The sequence below is a fragment of the Crocodylus siamensis genome, chromosome 2 (assembly GCF_052110815.1).
Source record: "Crocodylus siamensis isolate JL-2025a chromosome 2, ASM5211081v1, whole genome shotgun sequence".
Taxonomy (NCBI): domain Eukaryota; kingdom Metazoa; phylum Chordata; order Crocodylia; family Crocodylidae; genus Crocodylus; species Crocodylus siamensis.
Window position 1 is genome coordinate 252,126,763 of NC_143396.1, and position 18,781 is coordinate 252,145,543.

Genomic DNA, 18,781 nt, shown 5'->3' on the forward strand with positions numbered 1-18,781 from the left:
CAGGTTACAGGGGTGGGCGGATGAGAATAGGATGGGATTCAACACTGACAAGTACAAAGTGATGCACCTGGGGAGGAACTACCAACACCATACCTACAGGTTGGGGAACTCCCTTCTTGTCAGCACGGAGGCGGAAAAGGATCTTGGAGACATCACTGACTCCAAGATGAGCATGGGCCGGCAGCGTGGGGATGCAGTCAGGAAGGCTAACCGCACCTTGTCATGCATCCACAGATGCATCTCAGGCAGGTCCAAGGAGGTGATCCTCCCCCTCTATGCAGCACTGGTCAGGCCACAGCTGGAGTACTGCGTCCAGTTCTGGGCGCTGCACTTCAAGAGTGATGTGGACAACATGGAGAGGAACAGAGGAGGGCCACTTGCATGATCAGGGGGCAGCAGGGCAGGCCTTATGAGGATAGGCTATGGGACCTGAACCTGTTCAGCCTCCACAAGAGAAGGCTGGGGAGGGGGATCTAGTGGCCTGTTACAGACTAGTCAGGGGGAATCAGCAGGCACTGGGGAAGTCCCTGTTCCCCCCGAGCGGTGCCAGGAGTGACCAGGAATAACTGTCACAAGCTGGCAGAGGGTAGATTTAGGCTAGATATCAGGAGGCGCTACTTCACGGTCAGGGTGGCTAGGATCTGGAACCAACTTCCAAGTGAAGTGGTGCTGGCTCCTACCCTGGGGGTCTTTAAGAGGAGGTTAGATGAACACCTTGCTGGGGTCATTTGACCCCAGTACTCTTTCCTGCCATGGCAGGGGGTTGGACTAGATGATCTACTCAGGTCCCTTCCGACCCTAGAAACTATGAAACTATAAGAACTAGGACACAAAAAAGAAACTAGTAGGTGGTAAATTTAAAACTAATACATGGAAGTTCTTCACATAATGTGTGTGCAGAACTCATTGCTACCAGATGGTGTGGAAGCTAACAAGTTTAGCCAGGTTCAAAAAGAGATTAGTCAGTCCTGAAGGAAAGGTGCTTCAGTAGCTATTGACCATGGGAGTTAAGGATACAGCTACTGAACTGAAACTTCCTGGACCTTAAATGCTGGAGTCTACAAGTGGGAGAGGAACAGGGGAAAAACCCTGGTCACTCTCTTTTTCAGTATCTACCCTCTGCCCCTGTGTGACACAGGATACTGGGCAACACGGACCTATCATCAGACCTAGGAAATGGCAATTCTTATTTTCTTATGTAAAGAACAGCCAAGAAGCCAAAAAGACTCATAAAAATCAAAAATATGTGTCTTATCTTGTTTTTAAGAAAGTTCCTTCTTTTCTGGCAAAGTCATTGGCAAAATTCCCTTTATTTTTAGTAGAAATGGGATTGGGGCATGAATTTAAAAAACCCAAACCATTACAGTATTCTCATTATTCTACAGATCCCAGAATTAATAAACTCCCACAATATAATACAAAATGTGAGGCATGGTTGTTATAGGAAATATAATGTATGTTCTGCAAAAATTCTAAAGTCTGAAATCAGCAAGTTGTTTTAGTAACAGTAAGTTGTTTTAGATTGTTTTTAGTATATGTTGTATTTGCCTTTTGCCATCAGATGAATCAGTGTAGCTCATACTGGAGCAACAGTGTCACTGCCGTTATCCAGGGCATGGTTAGGTGATAAGCAAGTTGATTAAAAAGCAGCCTTTATATCTAGCTCAGTAATTCAAGCCATGCAAAAAGCATCAGCTGGGAAGAGACAGTTGTAGTGCAGCCTCTTGCCACCAGAGATGCTCTATCCTAGTGGGTGAACAGGAAACACTCATGTCTGGAGTTAGCCCACCTTTTCCTTTTCTGGAGTGCTTTCGCTGGCAGGGAGCCACTTGGGCTTAGGTCTCCTGCTAGGAGGGGTGCAAAGGGGTGGATTTGGGAGAGATGGGAAAGGGCTGGGACAGGGAGAAACTCAGGAGCAGTATGGTGCAGGGGTTGAGGGTAAGAGGGCAGTAGTTATTGGGACAAGCTTGGAGAGGGAAGGAATTCAAGAAGTGAGGAACTGCCAGGTGGGAGACAAGTCAAAGGCTGATGGTGGGGAGACTTCTGGAAGAAGAGAATGATGAAATGTTGGGAATGGGGGATGAGTAAATCTGGAGGGGACACAAGTTGGTAAGCAATCCTGAGCAAGGGCTTGGGGAGAGGGGTGTTGTGGATGGCAGGAGTTTGAAGAACTAGAGGTGGGACCAAAGCTGGAAGGAATTTTGGGGAGCAGAGATGAGGGAGAAATAGTCCAGATTGTCTCTTGTCTGGGTGTGGGTGTGAGTGGAACTAGTCCTAAAATACTGAAAATTAAAATAAATTGGTCTGAGGAGAGGGACAAAAGGGGATTGGAGGAAGAGAAAGGAAGAGAGGGTGGGGAAAATGTTTTTTTGAGACAGAAAGATAGTGAAAAAGAAGCAGAGGCAGAGGGATGGCCCTCAGGAGAAAATGGGGGGTGGGGCTGGGGGGTGGAATGGAGGCAGAGAACAGAGGGGTGAATAGTAGAAGAGAGCAAAAGGGAAAGGGAGGTAGAAATTGAGTGGCAGGGGAAAGAGACTTGGACAGCTGAGTTGGGGGTTCCTTGGGGAAGGGAATCTGAGGGAGAGAAGGGATGAAGATGAAATAAGATGGAGAGACTGAAGAGGTATCTGAGAGTGGAAGAGCAAAGATGGAAGATGCTCGAATATGAGAGGAGAAAGTGGGAATATTAAAGGGACTGAAACTGGCAAGTGGCACTTTGTTGGAAGAAGAGTGGTGGAATATAGATAAAAATTTCTAGAAGGGGAATACCGAGGAGGGGTGGGGGGGCTCTGGAGGCATGAGGGGAGGGCAAGATCTGAGAAGGTGGTCCAGGATGTAGCAGTGAATTTTAGATGTTGTACTTTAGGTCAGAATCACTAGAATAATTATTAGATGCAAGGTGTATGCTAATAGGCTCTGGTCATAAACAATGAGAAAAAACAACATATTAAAGTTTCTAATATATGAAGCTGATTGGATTTGTTTGGATATATACAAAATGCAGTTTCTTGGACAGAGTAACACTTGCATTTTTATTCAGTACAAATGAAATGTTCTGGCAGGCTGCAGTCTGAGACTGCTGCTGGTAACTGTATCCTTCCTTTTAAAATGTTACAACAAAAGATGCAAATTGCAGTGCAAAAAAACCCAACCAAACAAAAAAAACCCATTTACTAAACCAGGTTGGGATTCTGTCAGATGTCATTATAGTGACCAAAATCCTAATGACATGGAGCAAGCCACTTACAGTCAAAGAATCAGATTTGAAAAAAAGCTACGTGGCATTATAATAGGTATCGTATTCAGCTTCTGGGCTTCAGCTGCCTGGATCATAGTCCAAGCCTGTTCACTTTTTAAAGGTGTGTGGTCTAAAATGTGTCTAAGAAAGTGTGATAAAGTAATAGACGGTGAAGTTAAGGTGCACAGCACTTTTAGCCTGAGCATGTTTAAAATGCAAACCCAAATACATCAACATGAGAAAAAACAGGGAGAAGATGGCATGAAATGAGAGACACTGTTGCTAGTCATTAATCCACCTGTGACTTTCCCTCCCCCTCCCGGCTTCCCCGAGTGAATGTCAAAACAAGATCTGTGTCCATTTGGAAACACAGGCTGTCTCTGCCTGAATCGAGAATTTTCCTTGGGACACTAGAGCTTTTTATTATTATTCATAACTTACCTAAAGAGTTTTGTTATGCGATTCCAGTATCTGACTGACAAATGGAAGCATCCGGAAGAAAGGAAGGGGTAAGTTTCCCTACAAGTCCTTTAAACTATGACTAGGAGAGTAGTGTACCCAGGGGCCGTACTTAGGACACGTCAATATGGAGCGTCTGCGAGGCTCGCCTCTCAAGCCATTTATTGCTGTTTTCTGCAGATTTGCCCTGTCGTCGTTTTTTTTGCGGAGTGATCAATTGCCTTTGACCCCCCCCCCCCGCCCCGTCTGCCCATCTGGTGGGGGGCATTGATCAGTTGTGTTGTAAGGTGCACGGGCTGTGGGGGGTGGGGAGGGGAGGAAGGGGGGTTCTGTGTGTGTTGTGAAGTATGCGGGGGGTGCGTATTGTGACGTAGGCCTGAGGACACTGTTCAGAGCGGTGCTGCCGGGGCTGAAGTGCAGGGCTTCTACCACCCGTGGGCTCAGCGTTTCCGCTCCCCATGGCCGCGCTGAGCGCCCTGACTCAGCAGCTGCAGCAAGAAGGGGAGGAGGCGCTGCCACGCGCGCAGCGCCCGCGTGTTTCTTCAGTCAGGGGGGCGGGGGCTGTGGGCGTCAGACGGGAGCGTTGCTGCAGGTGCGCAGCGGCGGCTACACGTGGAGCGCCTGGGACCCTGTGCGCCCCCGCCCCTGCGCGGCAACGGTGCAGTCCGCGTCCCTGCAGTAGTGGCGCATCTTTCCCCTTCCCGTGACAGTGGTGCGGTCTTTTTGCAAGTAGTCCTCCCCCTGTTTGGGCGGCAGTGGTATAGTCCCCTCCCTTGCTTCCGATCGATTTGCCCCCTGTTCTGTGACGACTGTGGTTTCTCCCAACCCCCTCCTTCCGCGCGGCAGTGGTGCGGCCCAATTGTGCAGCGGCTGCGCGGGCCGGGCCAGGTGGTGAGAGGCTGCTGTCGCCCGGCGCGAAGATGGCTGCTGGGGGCAGCCGGGGCAGCGCCGTGGGGCTCTGGGACCTGGGGGAGGCGGCGCAGCGGTACTGCGAGGTGGCGCTGGAGCGGGCAAGGAGCGTGAGTGCAGGGCCGGTGGCACGAGGGGGCGCGGCCAAGGGGGGCCTGCTCTGCCTCTAGGGCGCGGGGCGGGGCCGCGCCGCGCCTGTGGCCGACGCCCGGGGAAACCACAGGAGGATCTGGGGTCGTGGTCAGAGCCTGGGCCTCCCACGGACTGTGCAGGTCCCTGGAGCCGGTGGCAATCCCGCTCCTCCTTCCCCCCACCTGCTGCGGTGCTTCCCCGCCGCCCTGGGCCCGGGGGGCTCCCGCTGGCTGCGCAGCTGGGATTTCTGCCAGGCTCAGGCGCCAGAAAGGAGGGGAAAGTCCTGCTTGTAGACAGTAAATCTTCAAGGTTAGGGTCACAAGCCAATGGGTAAAGGGATGGAACAGGTGAGAGGTAGAGCAACATCAAGACTGCAGTACCGTGCATGCAGCACCTTCGATCTCCCCCTCAAGCCTTTAGTCCCAAGAGCATTCAAGCAGCAGCCAGCAGCTGCCCCCGAGTCTAAGTCCAGCTCCTCCAGTCCACAGTCATGACTGACCGAGCCAGCGAGATCCCCAGCCCTGCTGTGCACTGCTCTGTGTAGGGCTGACTAGGTTCCCTGTGTATTCTGATCTCTCTTCACATTATTCCAGCCTCAAGCTTCCTCTTCCTTTTTCTATGCCCTCCACCCCCTGAGGGTTTCTGAGAGTTGCTGTCCAAATTAACAGACATCAGCACTAAACAATAAGCACCTGGTAACCATCTGCTATGTCTCAGTATTTCAAAAAAAACAAAATACAAGAGTCCCTTATAATCTCTCGATAGACTCTACAAAATCAAGATTTGTTAAAAATAATAGTTTGATACTTTTTAACTTCTCAAACTTTTTCTGGTTCTGCTTTTAAGGTTGTGGCAGCATTGCCTGAAGACATGAGACCTGGTCCTGATCTTTATGGTTTTCCATGGGAAATGGTGATTTGTGCTGCAGTTATTGGAATATTTACAGTCTTCCTATTCCTATGTAGGAGTTATCAATCAGTGAGTATCCAAATATAGAGCATGTTGTTGTCATTTTTTACAAGTATATTAAATCTTTCCCTTTAGGAGTTCTAATTTTTACATAAAATAGTTTTATAATGTTTAAAGTCAACCAGTTCATATAGCTAGCTCATTAGCTCCCTGAAAAGGGAAACAAGTTGGGATAAAGCTTAGCATTTCAAGGCCCTTGGTGTTTGGCTGTTTACTGAGAAAATGTTAATTTTAGCCTGAAGTGCTGGCTAATCTTTTAAAAGCAAATGAAATCCAACTCACTTTGGAAAGCAGAACTGGCTTATCGGTACTGAAATCCAGCACTAAGTGAGATTGTTCCAAGTACAGTGGAGGAGAGTTTATTTGGCATCAGTACCCTTATACAGGGATATACCCATGCAGGTTCCAACCTGCCTGGATGCAGTATTGAAGGATTAAAGTCATACTGCACCCAGACTTTCCAAATCATTGTATCTGTTGGCTGGTTGAATACAGCCTACAGACTGACTGTTCCCAACATACTTAGGAAAGGCTTATAAAAAGCTTATAAAAAGCAAGGACCTTTCTGCTAGACCGAGTAGAGGCTCTGACACCAAAGGTTGTTCGCCAAGGGAGTTATGTAAAACAGGGGTGCCCAACCTTTTTGAATGTGGGGTCGGATTGTGAACTTTTTATCGCCCAGTGGGCTGGTGAGCCATATTCAAAGACCTCACAGGAAGTGGTATCACATCACCCCCCTGAAACGAAAGTACGGTGTTTACTTTTGTTTCCCATCACAGCACCTCGGGCCTCAGAAAACAGCTTGGAGGGCCGCATGTTGGACAGGCCTAATCTAAAATGTGCGTGTAAGACCTTCAGGGTATCAAGTTTCAGGCTATTACATTTCTATTGTCTTCATACTACTGGCAGTGAGAAAAATCCTCAAGGGCTTTCTTAATGCTTATTCTTCAGCGACACAGACCCAACTCCTTTCCTGAACCTCATTATTGTTGTCCTTAAACTCCTGGAAGGTTTGTCAAATTGCTTGGTAGATTTCTTGAGAACCAACCAGTGATTCTGGCTGCCAGCACTTTCTCACAAAGAGTCTGTGATCTTTGTCCTTAAGCTTGGACTGCCTAATGAATTTTTTCATAGGACAGGATATAGAGGAAACATCCCAGCTTAATTCCTAAGACGCTTCAGAAAATCTATCTGAATCATTATTTCAGTTTTCTTTCTAAAGTCACATTTGATACCAAGAGAGAAGAAAAAAGGCTTTGGATATGCCTAGAACTTTGCTTTGTGTCTGCAGCAGGACGAAACCTATCAGGCTGCCTTCCATCTCTTCATGTCCATACCTAGCCCATTAAAAGACCTCTTCATCTTTAAGTGGATAAAGCAGTCTATTTTGATGTGCTGTCAAATGATGGACATGTCAGGGTGCTGTCCATCTGAACAAAGACAGAATCTTCTGCTTAGTTCAGGAATTTGCAACATGGAGTAATCTCCTGACTTTTTTAAAACAGTATGTGCTGTACCTGACAATCAGAGCAAAGGAGATGGGGGTGGAGGATTGTGGCCCCCCTAGCCTTTATCTGCCTACACAGTCAGATAGGTCGCCAATTGGCTGGAGGGCCGCACCCAGAGAGTGGTGGTGGACGGGTCATTTTTAACCTGGAGGGACATGAGCAGTGTGGTCCTCGGGCCTGCACTGTTCAACATCTTCATCAGATCCGGGTGATGGGGATCCCCTACCCTCCATAAATGCTGACCTCGTGAAGGAACACCTTGAGAAGCTGGATACCTTCAAGTCAGCCGGCCCTGACAATCTGCACCCCAGGGTGCTCAAGGAGCTGGCGAGCGTCATAGCCCAGCCCCTGGCACAGATCTTTGAAAACTCCTGGCGCTCTGGTGTAGTGCCCGAAGACTGGAAGAAGTCCAATGTGGTGCCGATCTTCAAGAAAGGGAGGAGAGTGGATCCAGCTAACTACAGGCCCATTAGCCTGACTTCTGTCCTGGGGAAGATCTTAGAAAAGTTTATTAAGGAGGCCATCCTTGATGGGCTGGCCCAGGCTAACATTCTAAGGGATAGCCAGCATGGGTTTGTTGCGGGTAGGTCTTGTTTGACCAGTCTCATTTCCTTCTATGACCAGGTGACCTATCACCTGGACAAGGGAGAAGAGATTGATGTCATATATCTTGACTTCAAAAAAGCTTTTGATCTGGTATCCCATGATCAGCTCTTGGCCAAACTGGCCAGTTGTGGCCTTGGCTCCACCACGATCCGCTGGCTGGGAAATTGGCTTCGTGGTCGGACCCAGAGGGTTGTGATTGATGGCAGTCACTCATCATGGTGCCCTGTGACCAGTGGGGTCCCTCAAGGCTCTGTCCTGGGACCCATACTGTTCAACATCTTCATTAATGATGTGGACATTGGAGTCAGGTGTGGATTGGCCAAGTTCGCTGATGACACCAAACTTTGGGGCAAAGCATCCACGCCAAAAGATAGGCGGGTGATCCAGGCTGACCTGGACAAGCTCAGCAAATGGGCAGATGAGAACCTCATGGTGTTTAACACCGAAAAATGCAAGGTTCTCCACCTTGGGAGGAAAAACCTGCAGCATCCTTATAGGCTCGGCAGTGCTACGTTGGATAGCACTACAGAAGAAAGAGACTTGGGGGTCATCATTGACCACAAGATGAACACGAGCCTCCAATGCGATGCTGTGGCTAGTAAAGCGACCAAAACGCTGGCTTGCATCCATAGATGCTTCTCGAGCAAATCCCGGGACGTCATTCTCCCCTTGTACTCGGCCTTGGTGAGGCCGCAGCTGGAGTACTGCATCCAGTTTTGGGCTCCACAATTCAAAAAGGATGTGGAGAAGCTTGAGAGAGTCCAGAGGAGAGCCACATGCATGATCAGAGGTCAGGAAAACAGATCTTACGATGATAGGCTGAGAGACATGGGACTCCTTAGCCTGGAAAAATGTAGGCTCAGGGGTGATCTGATGGCCACCTCTAAGTTTATCATGGGTGACCACCAGGATCTGGGGGAATGTTTGTTCACCAGAGCGCCCCAAGGGATGATGAGGTCGAACAGTCACAAACTCCTGCAAGACCGTTTCAGGCTGGACATAAGGAAGAATTTCTTTACTGTCCGAGCCCCCAAGGTCTGGAACAGTCTGCCAGCGGAGGTGGTTCAAGCACCCACACTGAACACCTTCAAGAGTAAATTGGATGCTTATCTTGCTGGGATCCTATGACCCCAGGTGACTTCCTGCCCTTTGGGCAGGGGGCTGGACTCAATGATCTCCCGAGGTCCCTTTCAACCCTGATGTCTATGATATCTTTGAAATCAGCGACCTGGACGAGGGGGTAAAAAGCACCCTGTTCAAATTCACAGATGACGCTAAGATGTGGAGAGAAGTGTGCACGCTAAAGGGGAGGGACAGTCTGCAATTGGATCTGGACAGGTTACAGGGGTGGGAGGATGAGAATAAGATGGGATTCAATACTGACAAGTGCAGGGTACTGCGCCTAGCGAGAAAGAACCAGCAGTATACCTACAGGCTGGGGATCTCCCCTCTTCTGCACAGAGGCAGAAAAGGATCTTGGAGTCATTATTGACTCCAAGATGAACATGGGCCACCAGTGTGGAGGTGCAGTCAGGAAGGCTAACCGCACGTTGTCATGCATCCACAGATGAATCATGAGCAGGTCTAAGGAGGTGATCCTCCCCCTCTATGCGACACTGGTCAGACCACAGTTGGAGTACTGCATCCAGTTCTGGGTGCCGCATTTCAAGAGGGATGTGGACAACATGGAGAGGGTCCAGAGGAGCGCCACTTGCATGGTCAGGGGGCATCAGGGCAGGCCCTATGAGGAGAGGCTATAAGACCTGAACCTGTTCACCCTCCACAAGAGAAGGCTGAGCGGCGATCTGGTGGCTACCTATAAACTGGCCAAGGGAGACCAGCAGGTGATGGGAAAGTCCCTGTTCCCCCAAGCACTACTGGGAATAACATGGAATAACAGCCATAAGTTGACTGAGAGTAGATTCAGGCTAGATATCAGGAGTCGCTACTTCACAGTGAGGGCGGCTAGGATCTGGAACCAACTTCCAAGGGAAGTGGTGCTCGCTTCTACCCTGGGGGTCTTCAGAAGGAGCCTAGATAAACACCTTGCTGGGGTCATTTGACCCCAGCATTCTTTCCTGCCCATGGCAGGGGTCGGGCTTGATGATCTGCTCAGGTCCCTTCCAACCCTACCAACTATTAAACTATGCCCTTGCATATGAGCACAGAGACACAGGATCCAGACATGGCCCTGAAAGACATTATTATTTAAAACAAAAAATCCTGTCTCTTGGGTGTAAGATGCAAGTGCCCATAGACGGGGATCTACATTGACAAAAAGATCATGCACATCAGATTATGTCATCTCTTTAAAAAGCAACAATTTTGCATTGCAAGTACAAGAAACAAAATTAAGTTGTTAAAAGTAATTGGTATGATGTAATACAGGGCTGTTTAGCTTCTGAGTGGCTGTGGGCTCCTTGCTACATTGTGCATAGGTTGCCCACCAGGCAAGCACCCTTGGAGCCAGCTAGATCTGGCTTGCCAATTGATTTGATCCAGCCTGCGGGGATGTGCCTGCCAGTGATTGGATCTGGTCCACTGCTGCCCCTGTAGCACTCCACAAAGAGCCAAGCCCTGCCTGCTCCCATTTGAGATGGCCTGCGCTTCCCTCCTGCTAGCCCCAGCCCCAGCCCCAGCCAGTGCGCACAGCTTTCCAGTGAGGCTGCTCCTGGTGCAGCTGCAACCGTCCAAGTGCTGCACAACTCCTCCCACCTCCAGCAGCTCTTCCTCCTCCTGCCCCTGCTGTGCTGCTCCAGGGGGATGGGGTGGGAAGGCTTCAGCCAGGTGGCTCTTGCCCCAGTGTGGGGCTTGAGCTCCCAGCCCCCTTCCGCTCACTCAGCAACCCCACAGGTGGCTGCTCATTACTCCAGCTGGGTGGGAGGTGGAGCCCTGCACAATGGGGCAGGAGCCACCCAGCTGCAACTTCCCTACCCACCCCTACCTAGGGCAGTGCAGCAGGTGTAGGAAGAAGCAGTATCGATGTGTAGGGGGTGCATGTGCACCCCCTGAGAGCACTGGTGCACTCTCTGACAGGCAGGTGGCAGTGCTGGTGCCTCCTGTGCAAGTACTGGCCGGGGAGTGGGGGTGCCAGGAGAAGCGCTGTTGCACTACTCGTACTTGCATGTCGGTGCAATTGGCTGTGGGGGGACCCTTCTCCCCCCTCCCCGTTGGTGAGATGGTTCATGTGGGGATCCCGACCCCCCTTCCCCTGGTCAGTGAGATTGGCCATGTCCCCCCTCCCCCCCTCCCAGTCACTGACTGGCTGCTGGGGGGCATGAACCCCTCCTGACTCAAGAGGCACCAGTTGCCCATGAGAAGAGGAGGAGCTGAGCAGCAGCCAGGCAGCTGCAACCATACTGGGAGCAGCCCTGCCAGAAAATTGCATGTGCTGGCTGAGTGTACATTGCAGGCTGCCCCAGGCAGAAGTAGGCTGGGCTTAGCCCATGCGAGTGTTTTGAGGGCAGCTGCAGGCCAGATGGTGGGGGCAGTATGGTGTAAATCACACCTGCATGGTCCAGGTGAGCTCTGGTGCACACGCTCCCTGCCCCTTCCTCCCTTCACCCCCAGCTGGCTCCTGGGACTTAGCGTGTAGGCAGGGCTCCCCCCCCATGCTCATAGCCCTCCCCCCAACAGACACCCACATACATGCACACCCCCATGCACTCCCCCGCAGTATACAAGAGTAAGAGCATTTTGAACTATTATACAGTCATTTCTATATATGCTACTCAGAAAAACAAATAGGGACAAAAATATTTTTTAAATAAAATGTTATCGTAGATATTAGATTTTTAGTATACCATTTGATTTTTTTATCAATAATTTCTTTAAATGGTATATTCTGAAAGATTATATGCATGTGGCCCTTGACAGCCCACCTAAACTTGTTAAGTAGCCCTTCAGCAAAATTAATTGCCTACCCCTGCGCTACATGCAGCCCCAGAGCTGCCAGTTTTATAGTCCTGATATAATAGAGATATTTCCAATTTGTTCTTTCTGTTTCAGGTTAAAAGCAGATTTTACATAGGTAAGTTAACATTGCTTCTTGTTTCTGTCTTTAAGTTAATTTTTAATTATTTTCTGTTAATTTATAACAATTTGAATACTGCAACATGGACCTGCTGTTCTTTTTAGGAAGGGAAAAACAGCTTGCCAATGAAGTTGCTGAATTAGTTGAAGAAAAGTGCAAAGCACTTGAAAAACTTAGCCTCCACAAGAAAGAGGTAACTTTCTATATTATCATTCTCTATCTCCACATAATATTTTCACAGACTGAACCTTTTGGTGTTTTATTCAATTAAATTTTTGAAATCTCCTGTGTTTATTCTCATATCATTCTGTTTTTCTTAGTTCAGATTATTTGAAAAGTGATGCAGTCATTAATGCATTCTGCTTTTAAATCCCAATGCAGTGCTCTGCACTGGAAATCTGCTCCTGAATTACCTTTTTTTAATTGTTCTCTGTGGTAAGGAACCAGCTGTAGGAGATTCAGAAAATCCTACTTGTTGCCTACTTAAAAATTAGGCCCTTAGTGTTTTTCTGTATTACAATTTAGTTTTATTTTTTAATTTCTGATCTTGCGTAAATTCTGATGCAATTTATCCTTTTCAGTATGAAGACTTAGAATTATCTTTAAAAAATGCCAGCCTGAAAGAATCCACCGATACAACATGTATTGAGGTAAGAAGACAAAAGAAAAGAATTTTCAGAGAGATAGCTTTAGGTGTTGTGAAAAGTGTCCCTTTTTAAACGGCCTCTTTTACTTCAGGCTTTCCCAAAGAATCACTGAAGTGAGCAGGTTGGAGAAATAAAATATTTAGTGAATGAGTTGCTCAGCTATGTAGAGATGCAAATTATGGAACAAGTTGGTCATGCATACGTTTAGTTTTGGAGCAAATAATTATGAAAGCGCACTACTTTCCATAGGTGATGCCCTGCAAAAAGAGGTGTTCTTGGAACATATACAAAATCTATGATACTTTACAATAAGTATTGCATAAATAAAAAACAGCCAGTAGTTTTAAATTAAAAATCCACATTCATAGGCTTAAAGTACCAGCTACTTTTCACATTGCCGTAATCAAGAAATGAATTGTTTTTTAGAACTCCTAAATCAGGAATTTACTCACAGAAGGGCTTCTAAAGAAGTTAGAGTCTGTAAACATTGCATGAGCTCTTTTAAATAAATTAACAATTTGATTTTGAATACTTGAAGTAAGTGGTCTCTGGTTGGACAAAAGTATGTTTTTTGAAATGGGAGGTTTACATTTTACTTGATGCATCCTTAACTGCTGTTTTTTTTCAGAAACAGGTTCTACTCATTGATATTTACTTAAGAGCCATACATGTTTTTTATGTTTTAACTATCAAAATGCTTTATCTTAGGAAACCTATGAAAAACTGAACAGGTCAAACTTGGCGCTCAAGCATGAAATAGAGAATTTAGAAAAAGAGCTAGAAAAAGAGAAGTCTAAGCGATCAGAACAGGATGAAATGGTAGGGATACATTTTTATTTTTAAATCTTTAAAATTTCTGCTTTAAAAGTGTAACTATATATGGCTGATATTTGTGCAAAATATTTTCTCTGGTGAAGAAGGCACCTTTTACTTAAAAATATACTAGGTGTGTGTCCCCTTTTTTAATTAAAAAGAATTAAATGAATAACACTAAGTAGTCAAGGCTCAGGAGTGAACCTGTGGGTATTTAGAAGTTAACAGTGGAACTCTGTTGAATATTCCAATCAGTTAAGTTAAAGGGTTACTGTTAGGTCAGAAAGTAATTTAAGGAAAGGAAAAAAAAAAGCTTTCTTTTCTCCCTGCAATTTTTTTATTGCTTCCAATTCTGTATAAATTCTTGAAATCATAAGACTTCCTCTGGTCATATTAGTTTTTTATTTCGAAAGCAAAACTGTCTCTTAGAAAAGGATTAATGTTTTTGTAGGAATTAAACAGTAATGTATTTGGCTCATTGTCAAGAATTATCCTAATTTCCCCCTTATCCATGCTCTTTCCTACATTGTTGTGCTCTTTACCATTGATGACAATAAGCAACTTCCTTCTGTCCAGCGTTTCAAAGTAGGGGAGCAGTCTTGTGTGACACTGTATAGATCAGTGGTTCTCAACCTTTTTTGGACTTAGGGCTCCCCCTCAATTCCAACCTGCACCCCCTCCCCTGCCGTGCTCCTCACTCTTAACTCAGCCCTGTTGCCCTGCTAGCGCCCCTCACTCCTGACTTGTAGCCCCCCAGCAGAGGATGGAACCCCGTTAAAATGGCACATGGTGACCAGTGGCATCTCACAGGGCTCAGTACTCAGACCAGTACTCTTTAATATATTCATAAATGATCTAGATTTGGGTGTCAGAAGCAAACTAAGTTTGCAGACGACACGGAATTATGGGAAAGTACAGTCACGCTAGAGGATAGGCTGGCAATTCAGGCTGACCTGGACAGGCTCACAAGGTGGGTGGATCAAAACCTGATGACATTCAACACAGAGAAATGCAAGGTGCTCCACCTCGGTTGCAAAAACCCACATCATATTTATAGGCTTGGCAGTGCTAGGCTCACTAGCACCATGACCATAAGAGACTCGGGGGTCATGATTGACCACACGATGAATACGAGTCACCAACGTGATGCCACAGCCAGCAAAGCAAATAAAACTCTGGCTTACATCTACTAATGCATCTCAAGCAAGAACCTCGAAATCATCCTCCTGCTTTGCTCAGCCTTGGTGAGGCTGCAGCTGGGGCACTGCATCTAGTTCTGGGGTCCAAACTTTAGAAAAGACATGGAGAAGCTTGAGAGAGTCCAGAGGAGAGCCGTGCTCATGATTAGAGGTCATGAGAACAGGCCTTATGAGGGGAGGCTGAGGGACATGGGACTTCTTCAGCCTGGAGAAGTGAAGGCTCAGGGGTCACTTGGTGGCGGCCAATAAGTATATAAGGGGTGTGCATCAGAAACTGGGAGAATGTCTGTTCACCAAGGCACCCCAAGGTCTAACGGTCACAAATTGCTGGAAGACCATTTTACACTGGACATAAGGAAAAACTTCTTTACCATCCGGGTCTCCAGAGTCTTGAATAGACTCCCCCCAGAAGTGGTGCAAGCACCTACTCTGGATACCTTTAATAAATGCTTGGATGCTTATCTTGTTAGGGTGATCTGATCCCACCTGACTTCGTTCCCCTTCGACACGGCACTGGACCTGATGATCTCACAAGGTCCCTTCTTGCCCAAGTGTCTGTGAAATCTAACCCTCCAACCCCCGCGGTGTGTATAGCAAGGGGTGGGTATGCACGTTGGTTCTAGCACATACTGTCCACTGCCCAACTTCCCATTCACGATAAGATCCTGAAACTTAAAACAAACTGGTACCTAGCTATCGCTACTTGAAGGTGAATCAGGCTTGGTATATTCTGATTTTGTGATAGAGCTTATACTGAAACAGCTATGGTGGCACTGATGGATAATCTTTTCCTGTCACTAGGCAGACAGGGGGCATCCATTTGGACCTCATTAGTATTGGATCATTGGATAGCTTACTGCTATCTTGCCTTTTTTTTTTTTTCTTTTTTAAAGATTGTTCCTCAAATGGAACCCAACAAGTAAAAATCAGGAACTGAATTTTCATCTCCCAGGCCAGTTTTCTATCTTTTTTTTTTTTTAAATCTAAATGCAGCCACTAGGTGAATAGGCCAGATGACTGCTAGTACCACTTTCACGTGTTATGCAGATAAAACAGTTCTATATACTGTGTACCACAACTATCACAATGAGTCTAATGTTTGGGAAAGACCATTTCGTAGGTGAATGAATATTGAATGTGAGCAAGACAGATGATGTTGCAGGTGAGAAAAAGGTGTTTTGAAGAGATTGCAGTTGAAGTACAGGTTTCCCTCTATTTATGTTGTGTGTGCATTCCCAGAGAACAGCGTGTAAATCAAACTCACATAAAGCAAACCCACTTTACAATGTAACAAATGGGGATAGGTTCCCATGGCGGTGAGGGGGGGAGTAAGGCTAGGACTGGGGAAGGGGTGGCAGGAGGGGTGCTGCTCCCAGGTCTGTACAGGGCGGCAAAGCAGAGGAAATAGAGCGTTGCTCACCCCAGCCCCGGCTGCAGCGGCCCTGGAAGCAGCCAGTGCCAACTGCCTGCAGCTGCTGGGTTGCACGGTGCTCTGCCTGTCCCCACTCACCTCTGCTCCCGGGCTGCACCGTGCCCTGGTGCAGACAGATGGTGTCTGCTTCTCCCAGAGCCTCAATTCCTGTAAGACTCAATTCCTGTAGAATTTCAAATAAATTTCATGCATGCTTGTCTGGATGTGCCCCATGTGTGGTATGCGGTGCTGCAGACCTGTCTCCAGCACTGCAAACCGCATGTACTGCACACATAGGCGTTCACTGCACTGCTAATTTGTAGTACAGTGGTGGGGTTGACAGTGGGAGATCCCAGTGAAACAAAAGAAAATGGAGTGATGAATTCTGTGAATGCTTTCAGTCTTTAACTACTATAAAGGAATAGAATCAATGAGTCGGAAGGGACCTAGACAGATCATCTAGTTCGACCCCCCTGCCATGGGCAGAAAGGAGCACTGGGGGTGGGAGGGGTCATAAGACCCCAGCCAGGTGCCTGTCCAGTCTCCTCCTGAAGATTTCCAGGGAAGGCGAGAGCACCACCTTTCTGGGAAGCCTATTCCAGGCTCTGGCCACCCTTACAGTGAAGTAGTTCTTCCTAATATCTAACCTAAACCTACCCTCTCTCAGCTTGTGGCCATTGTTCCTGGTGACTCCAAGGGGGGCCCTGGTGAACAGACTTTCCCTGAGTCCCTGCTGCTGATCCCTGATAAGGTTGTAGGCAGCCACAAGATCCCCCCTCAGTCTCCTCTTGCGGAGACTGAAGAGATTCAGGTCCCTCAGCCTCTTTTCATAGGGCTGGCCCCAGAGGCCCCCAATCATACAAGTGGCCCTCCTCTAGACCCTCTCCAGGTTCTCCACGTCCTTCTTGAAGTGCGGCGCCCAGAACTGGACACAGTACTCCAGCTGCAGCCTGACCAGCGCCACGTAGACCTCTCTGGACCTGTTAGCGATGCCCCTGTTGATACATGATGGCGTGCGGTTGGCTCTGCCTATTGCTTTGTCGCATTGGCGACTCCCATTCATCATGGAGTCAATCCTGACTCCAAGATCCCTCTCTTCCTCCGTGCTGCTGAGAGGGTCAGCCCCTAACCTATAACCATAATGCTGGTTCCCTCTCCCCAGGTGCAGCACCCTGCACTTGTCCTTGTTGAACTGAATAATAGAGGCCCCACTCAGTATGCCTTCTAAATGGCTTGCTTGCAGAGAATCCTTTCTTGGAGCACTTTTAGGAAAGTGGATTTCTTATTTTAATTATCCTCCATTATTACAAAGACTTCCAATGGATCTGACATCTATATTGTAAACGTTGTAAATATAGAGTATATATTACAAGGCAAATAAGACATTAATTAGACTATCATCACAAGTCACTAAGGATATCATTATTGCTCAACCTGCAAAAACAATCTTCTTGATTTGAAAAGGAAATATTTCTGAGGCATATATTCTAGTCAAATTTTGCCTATACAGTTAAGGTAACTTTGGCTAAAGAGTGGCAACTAATAAGACCTTTTATAAAAGCTATTATTATAACTTTGCAGATAACTGAAATAGAGAGAAGAATAGAGTCTTTAGAAAATGAAGCAAAATCTATCCAAACACAAGTGGCTGAAGTAAGTCCAATCTCAGTATTTCTCTGTTAACAATCATATACATTTATTAAGAAAACACTGAATTTAATGTTTTCAGATGATATAACAACAGCTTTACATGTTACTCTGTTTGTGCAGCCCAGTCCTGCTTAATACGTTATTCCTGGTAGTTGATTCATTGTACAAAAGAGAAGCGTGATGGTTACCATTCATTGGAAAGCAAAATTATTCTGTTGTCTTGTAACATACTTGACCACAAAACCTTTGTTTAAGCAAAAACAGGCTGTTGAAGTTGTTAGTAATCACCTAACTATACAAGTAGTAGTTCAAAGTATTATTGTAAATTTGCTTCTTACACTTCTTTATACTTCAAGTTCACCACCTTCTGTTCCCTATAGGCCAACACCACCTTAAAAGTATTTCATATTAATACAGAGAGGCTCAAGACATCTGTCCAGGATGCAGTAGAGGAAAACTATCATCTCCAGGAAAGTGAAAAACAGGTACATTGTTCCTTTCATATAACATTATAGGTGAGCATGACATTTTCCAAGCAACTAAAGGCCTAGACCCTGTTCCAAGGCATTATTATCAAATTGTATGCAACAGAATTATTCAACAAGATAAATGCAACTGGAGGAGGACATTGCTTTTGAAGTGTGTATTCTTCTCCCCCCTCCACTTCCAGCCCAAGATCATGATTCTTAAGAATGCTTTGTTAGTCCATGATAATTTTATTTAAAAAAAACAAACCTTGAACCATTTCTAAAAAATCCTTTATGGAATGTCTGTATTTGATCAGGATTCTGACTGAATTTTGGTAAGGAATAATACCTAGAGCAGGATGAAAAAAAGCAGTAACACAGTGAGTCTCAACCAGGGTGCATTGACACCCAGGAGTGCTGCTGAATCCTTTGAAGGGTTCTGTAAAGTGATAAGGGAGGTGTGAAGCTTTTCTGTGTCTTGCCATTTCCCCCCACCCCTGCTGCCTGGCCCTTCAGCAAGGAGATGTGCACTATACTATAATATATAATTTAGGTTTTGAAAGTGAATGCTACTCCATTCGCACAGGTTATGAAGGGGTGCCTCGGGTCCAGAAAGGTTAAGAAACATTGCACTAATATGTTTATTGAGAGGGATATAAAGGAGGTGGATATTTTGCTGAATGAAAGGAGGTATAGAGAAAAGAGTGAAGGGATTTAGGCAGATACATAGCTGAGAACTC

At 46.6% G+C, this 18,781-nt stretch overlaps 1 protein-coding gene across 1 annotated transcript in view; it reads left to right on the plus strand.

The window, feature by feature from the left end:
* Nucleotides 1-18,781, plus strand: part of MIA2 (MIA SH3 domain ER export factor 2) — a 78,221-nt gene that overhangs the window by 25,746 nt on the left and 33,694 nt on the right. The window contains exons 8-14 of the mRNA XM_090034652.1: nucleotides 5,585-5,716; nucleotides 11,830-11,851; nucleotides 11,959-12,047; nucleotides 12,436-12,504; nucleotides 13,210-13,320; nucleotides 17,506-17,577; nucleotides 17,955-18,059. Of these exons, the coding sequence (XP_089890778.1) occupies nucleotides 5,585-5,716; nucleotides 11,830-11,851; nucleotides 11,959-12,047; nucleotides 12,436-12,504; nucleotides 13,210-13,320; nucleotides 17,506-17,577; nucleotides 17,955-18,059 (600 nt within the window). The remainder of the gene's footprint in view (nucleotides 1-5,584; nucleotides 5,717-11,829; nucleotides 11,852-11,958; nucleotides 12,048-12,435; nucleotides 12,505-13,209; nucleotides 13,321-17,505; nucleotides 17,578-17,954; nucleotides 18,060-18,781) is intronic.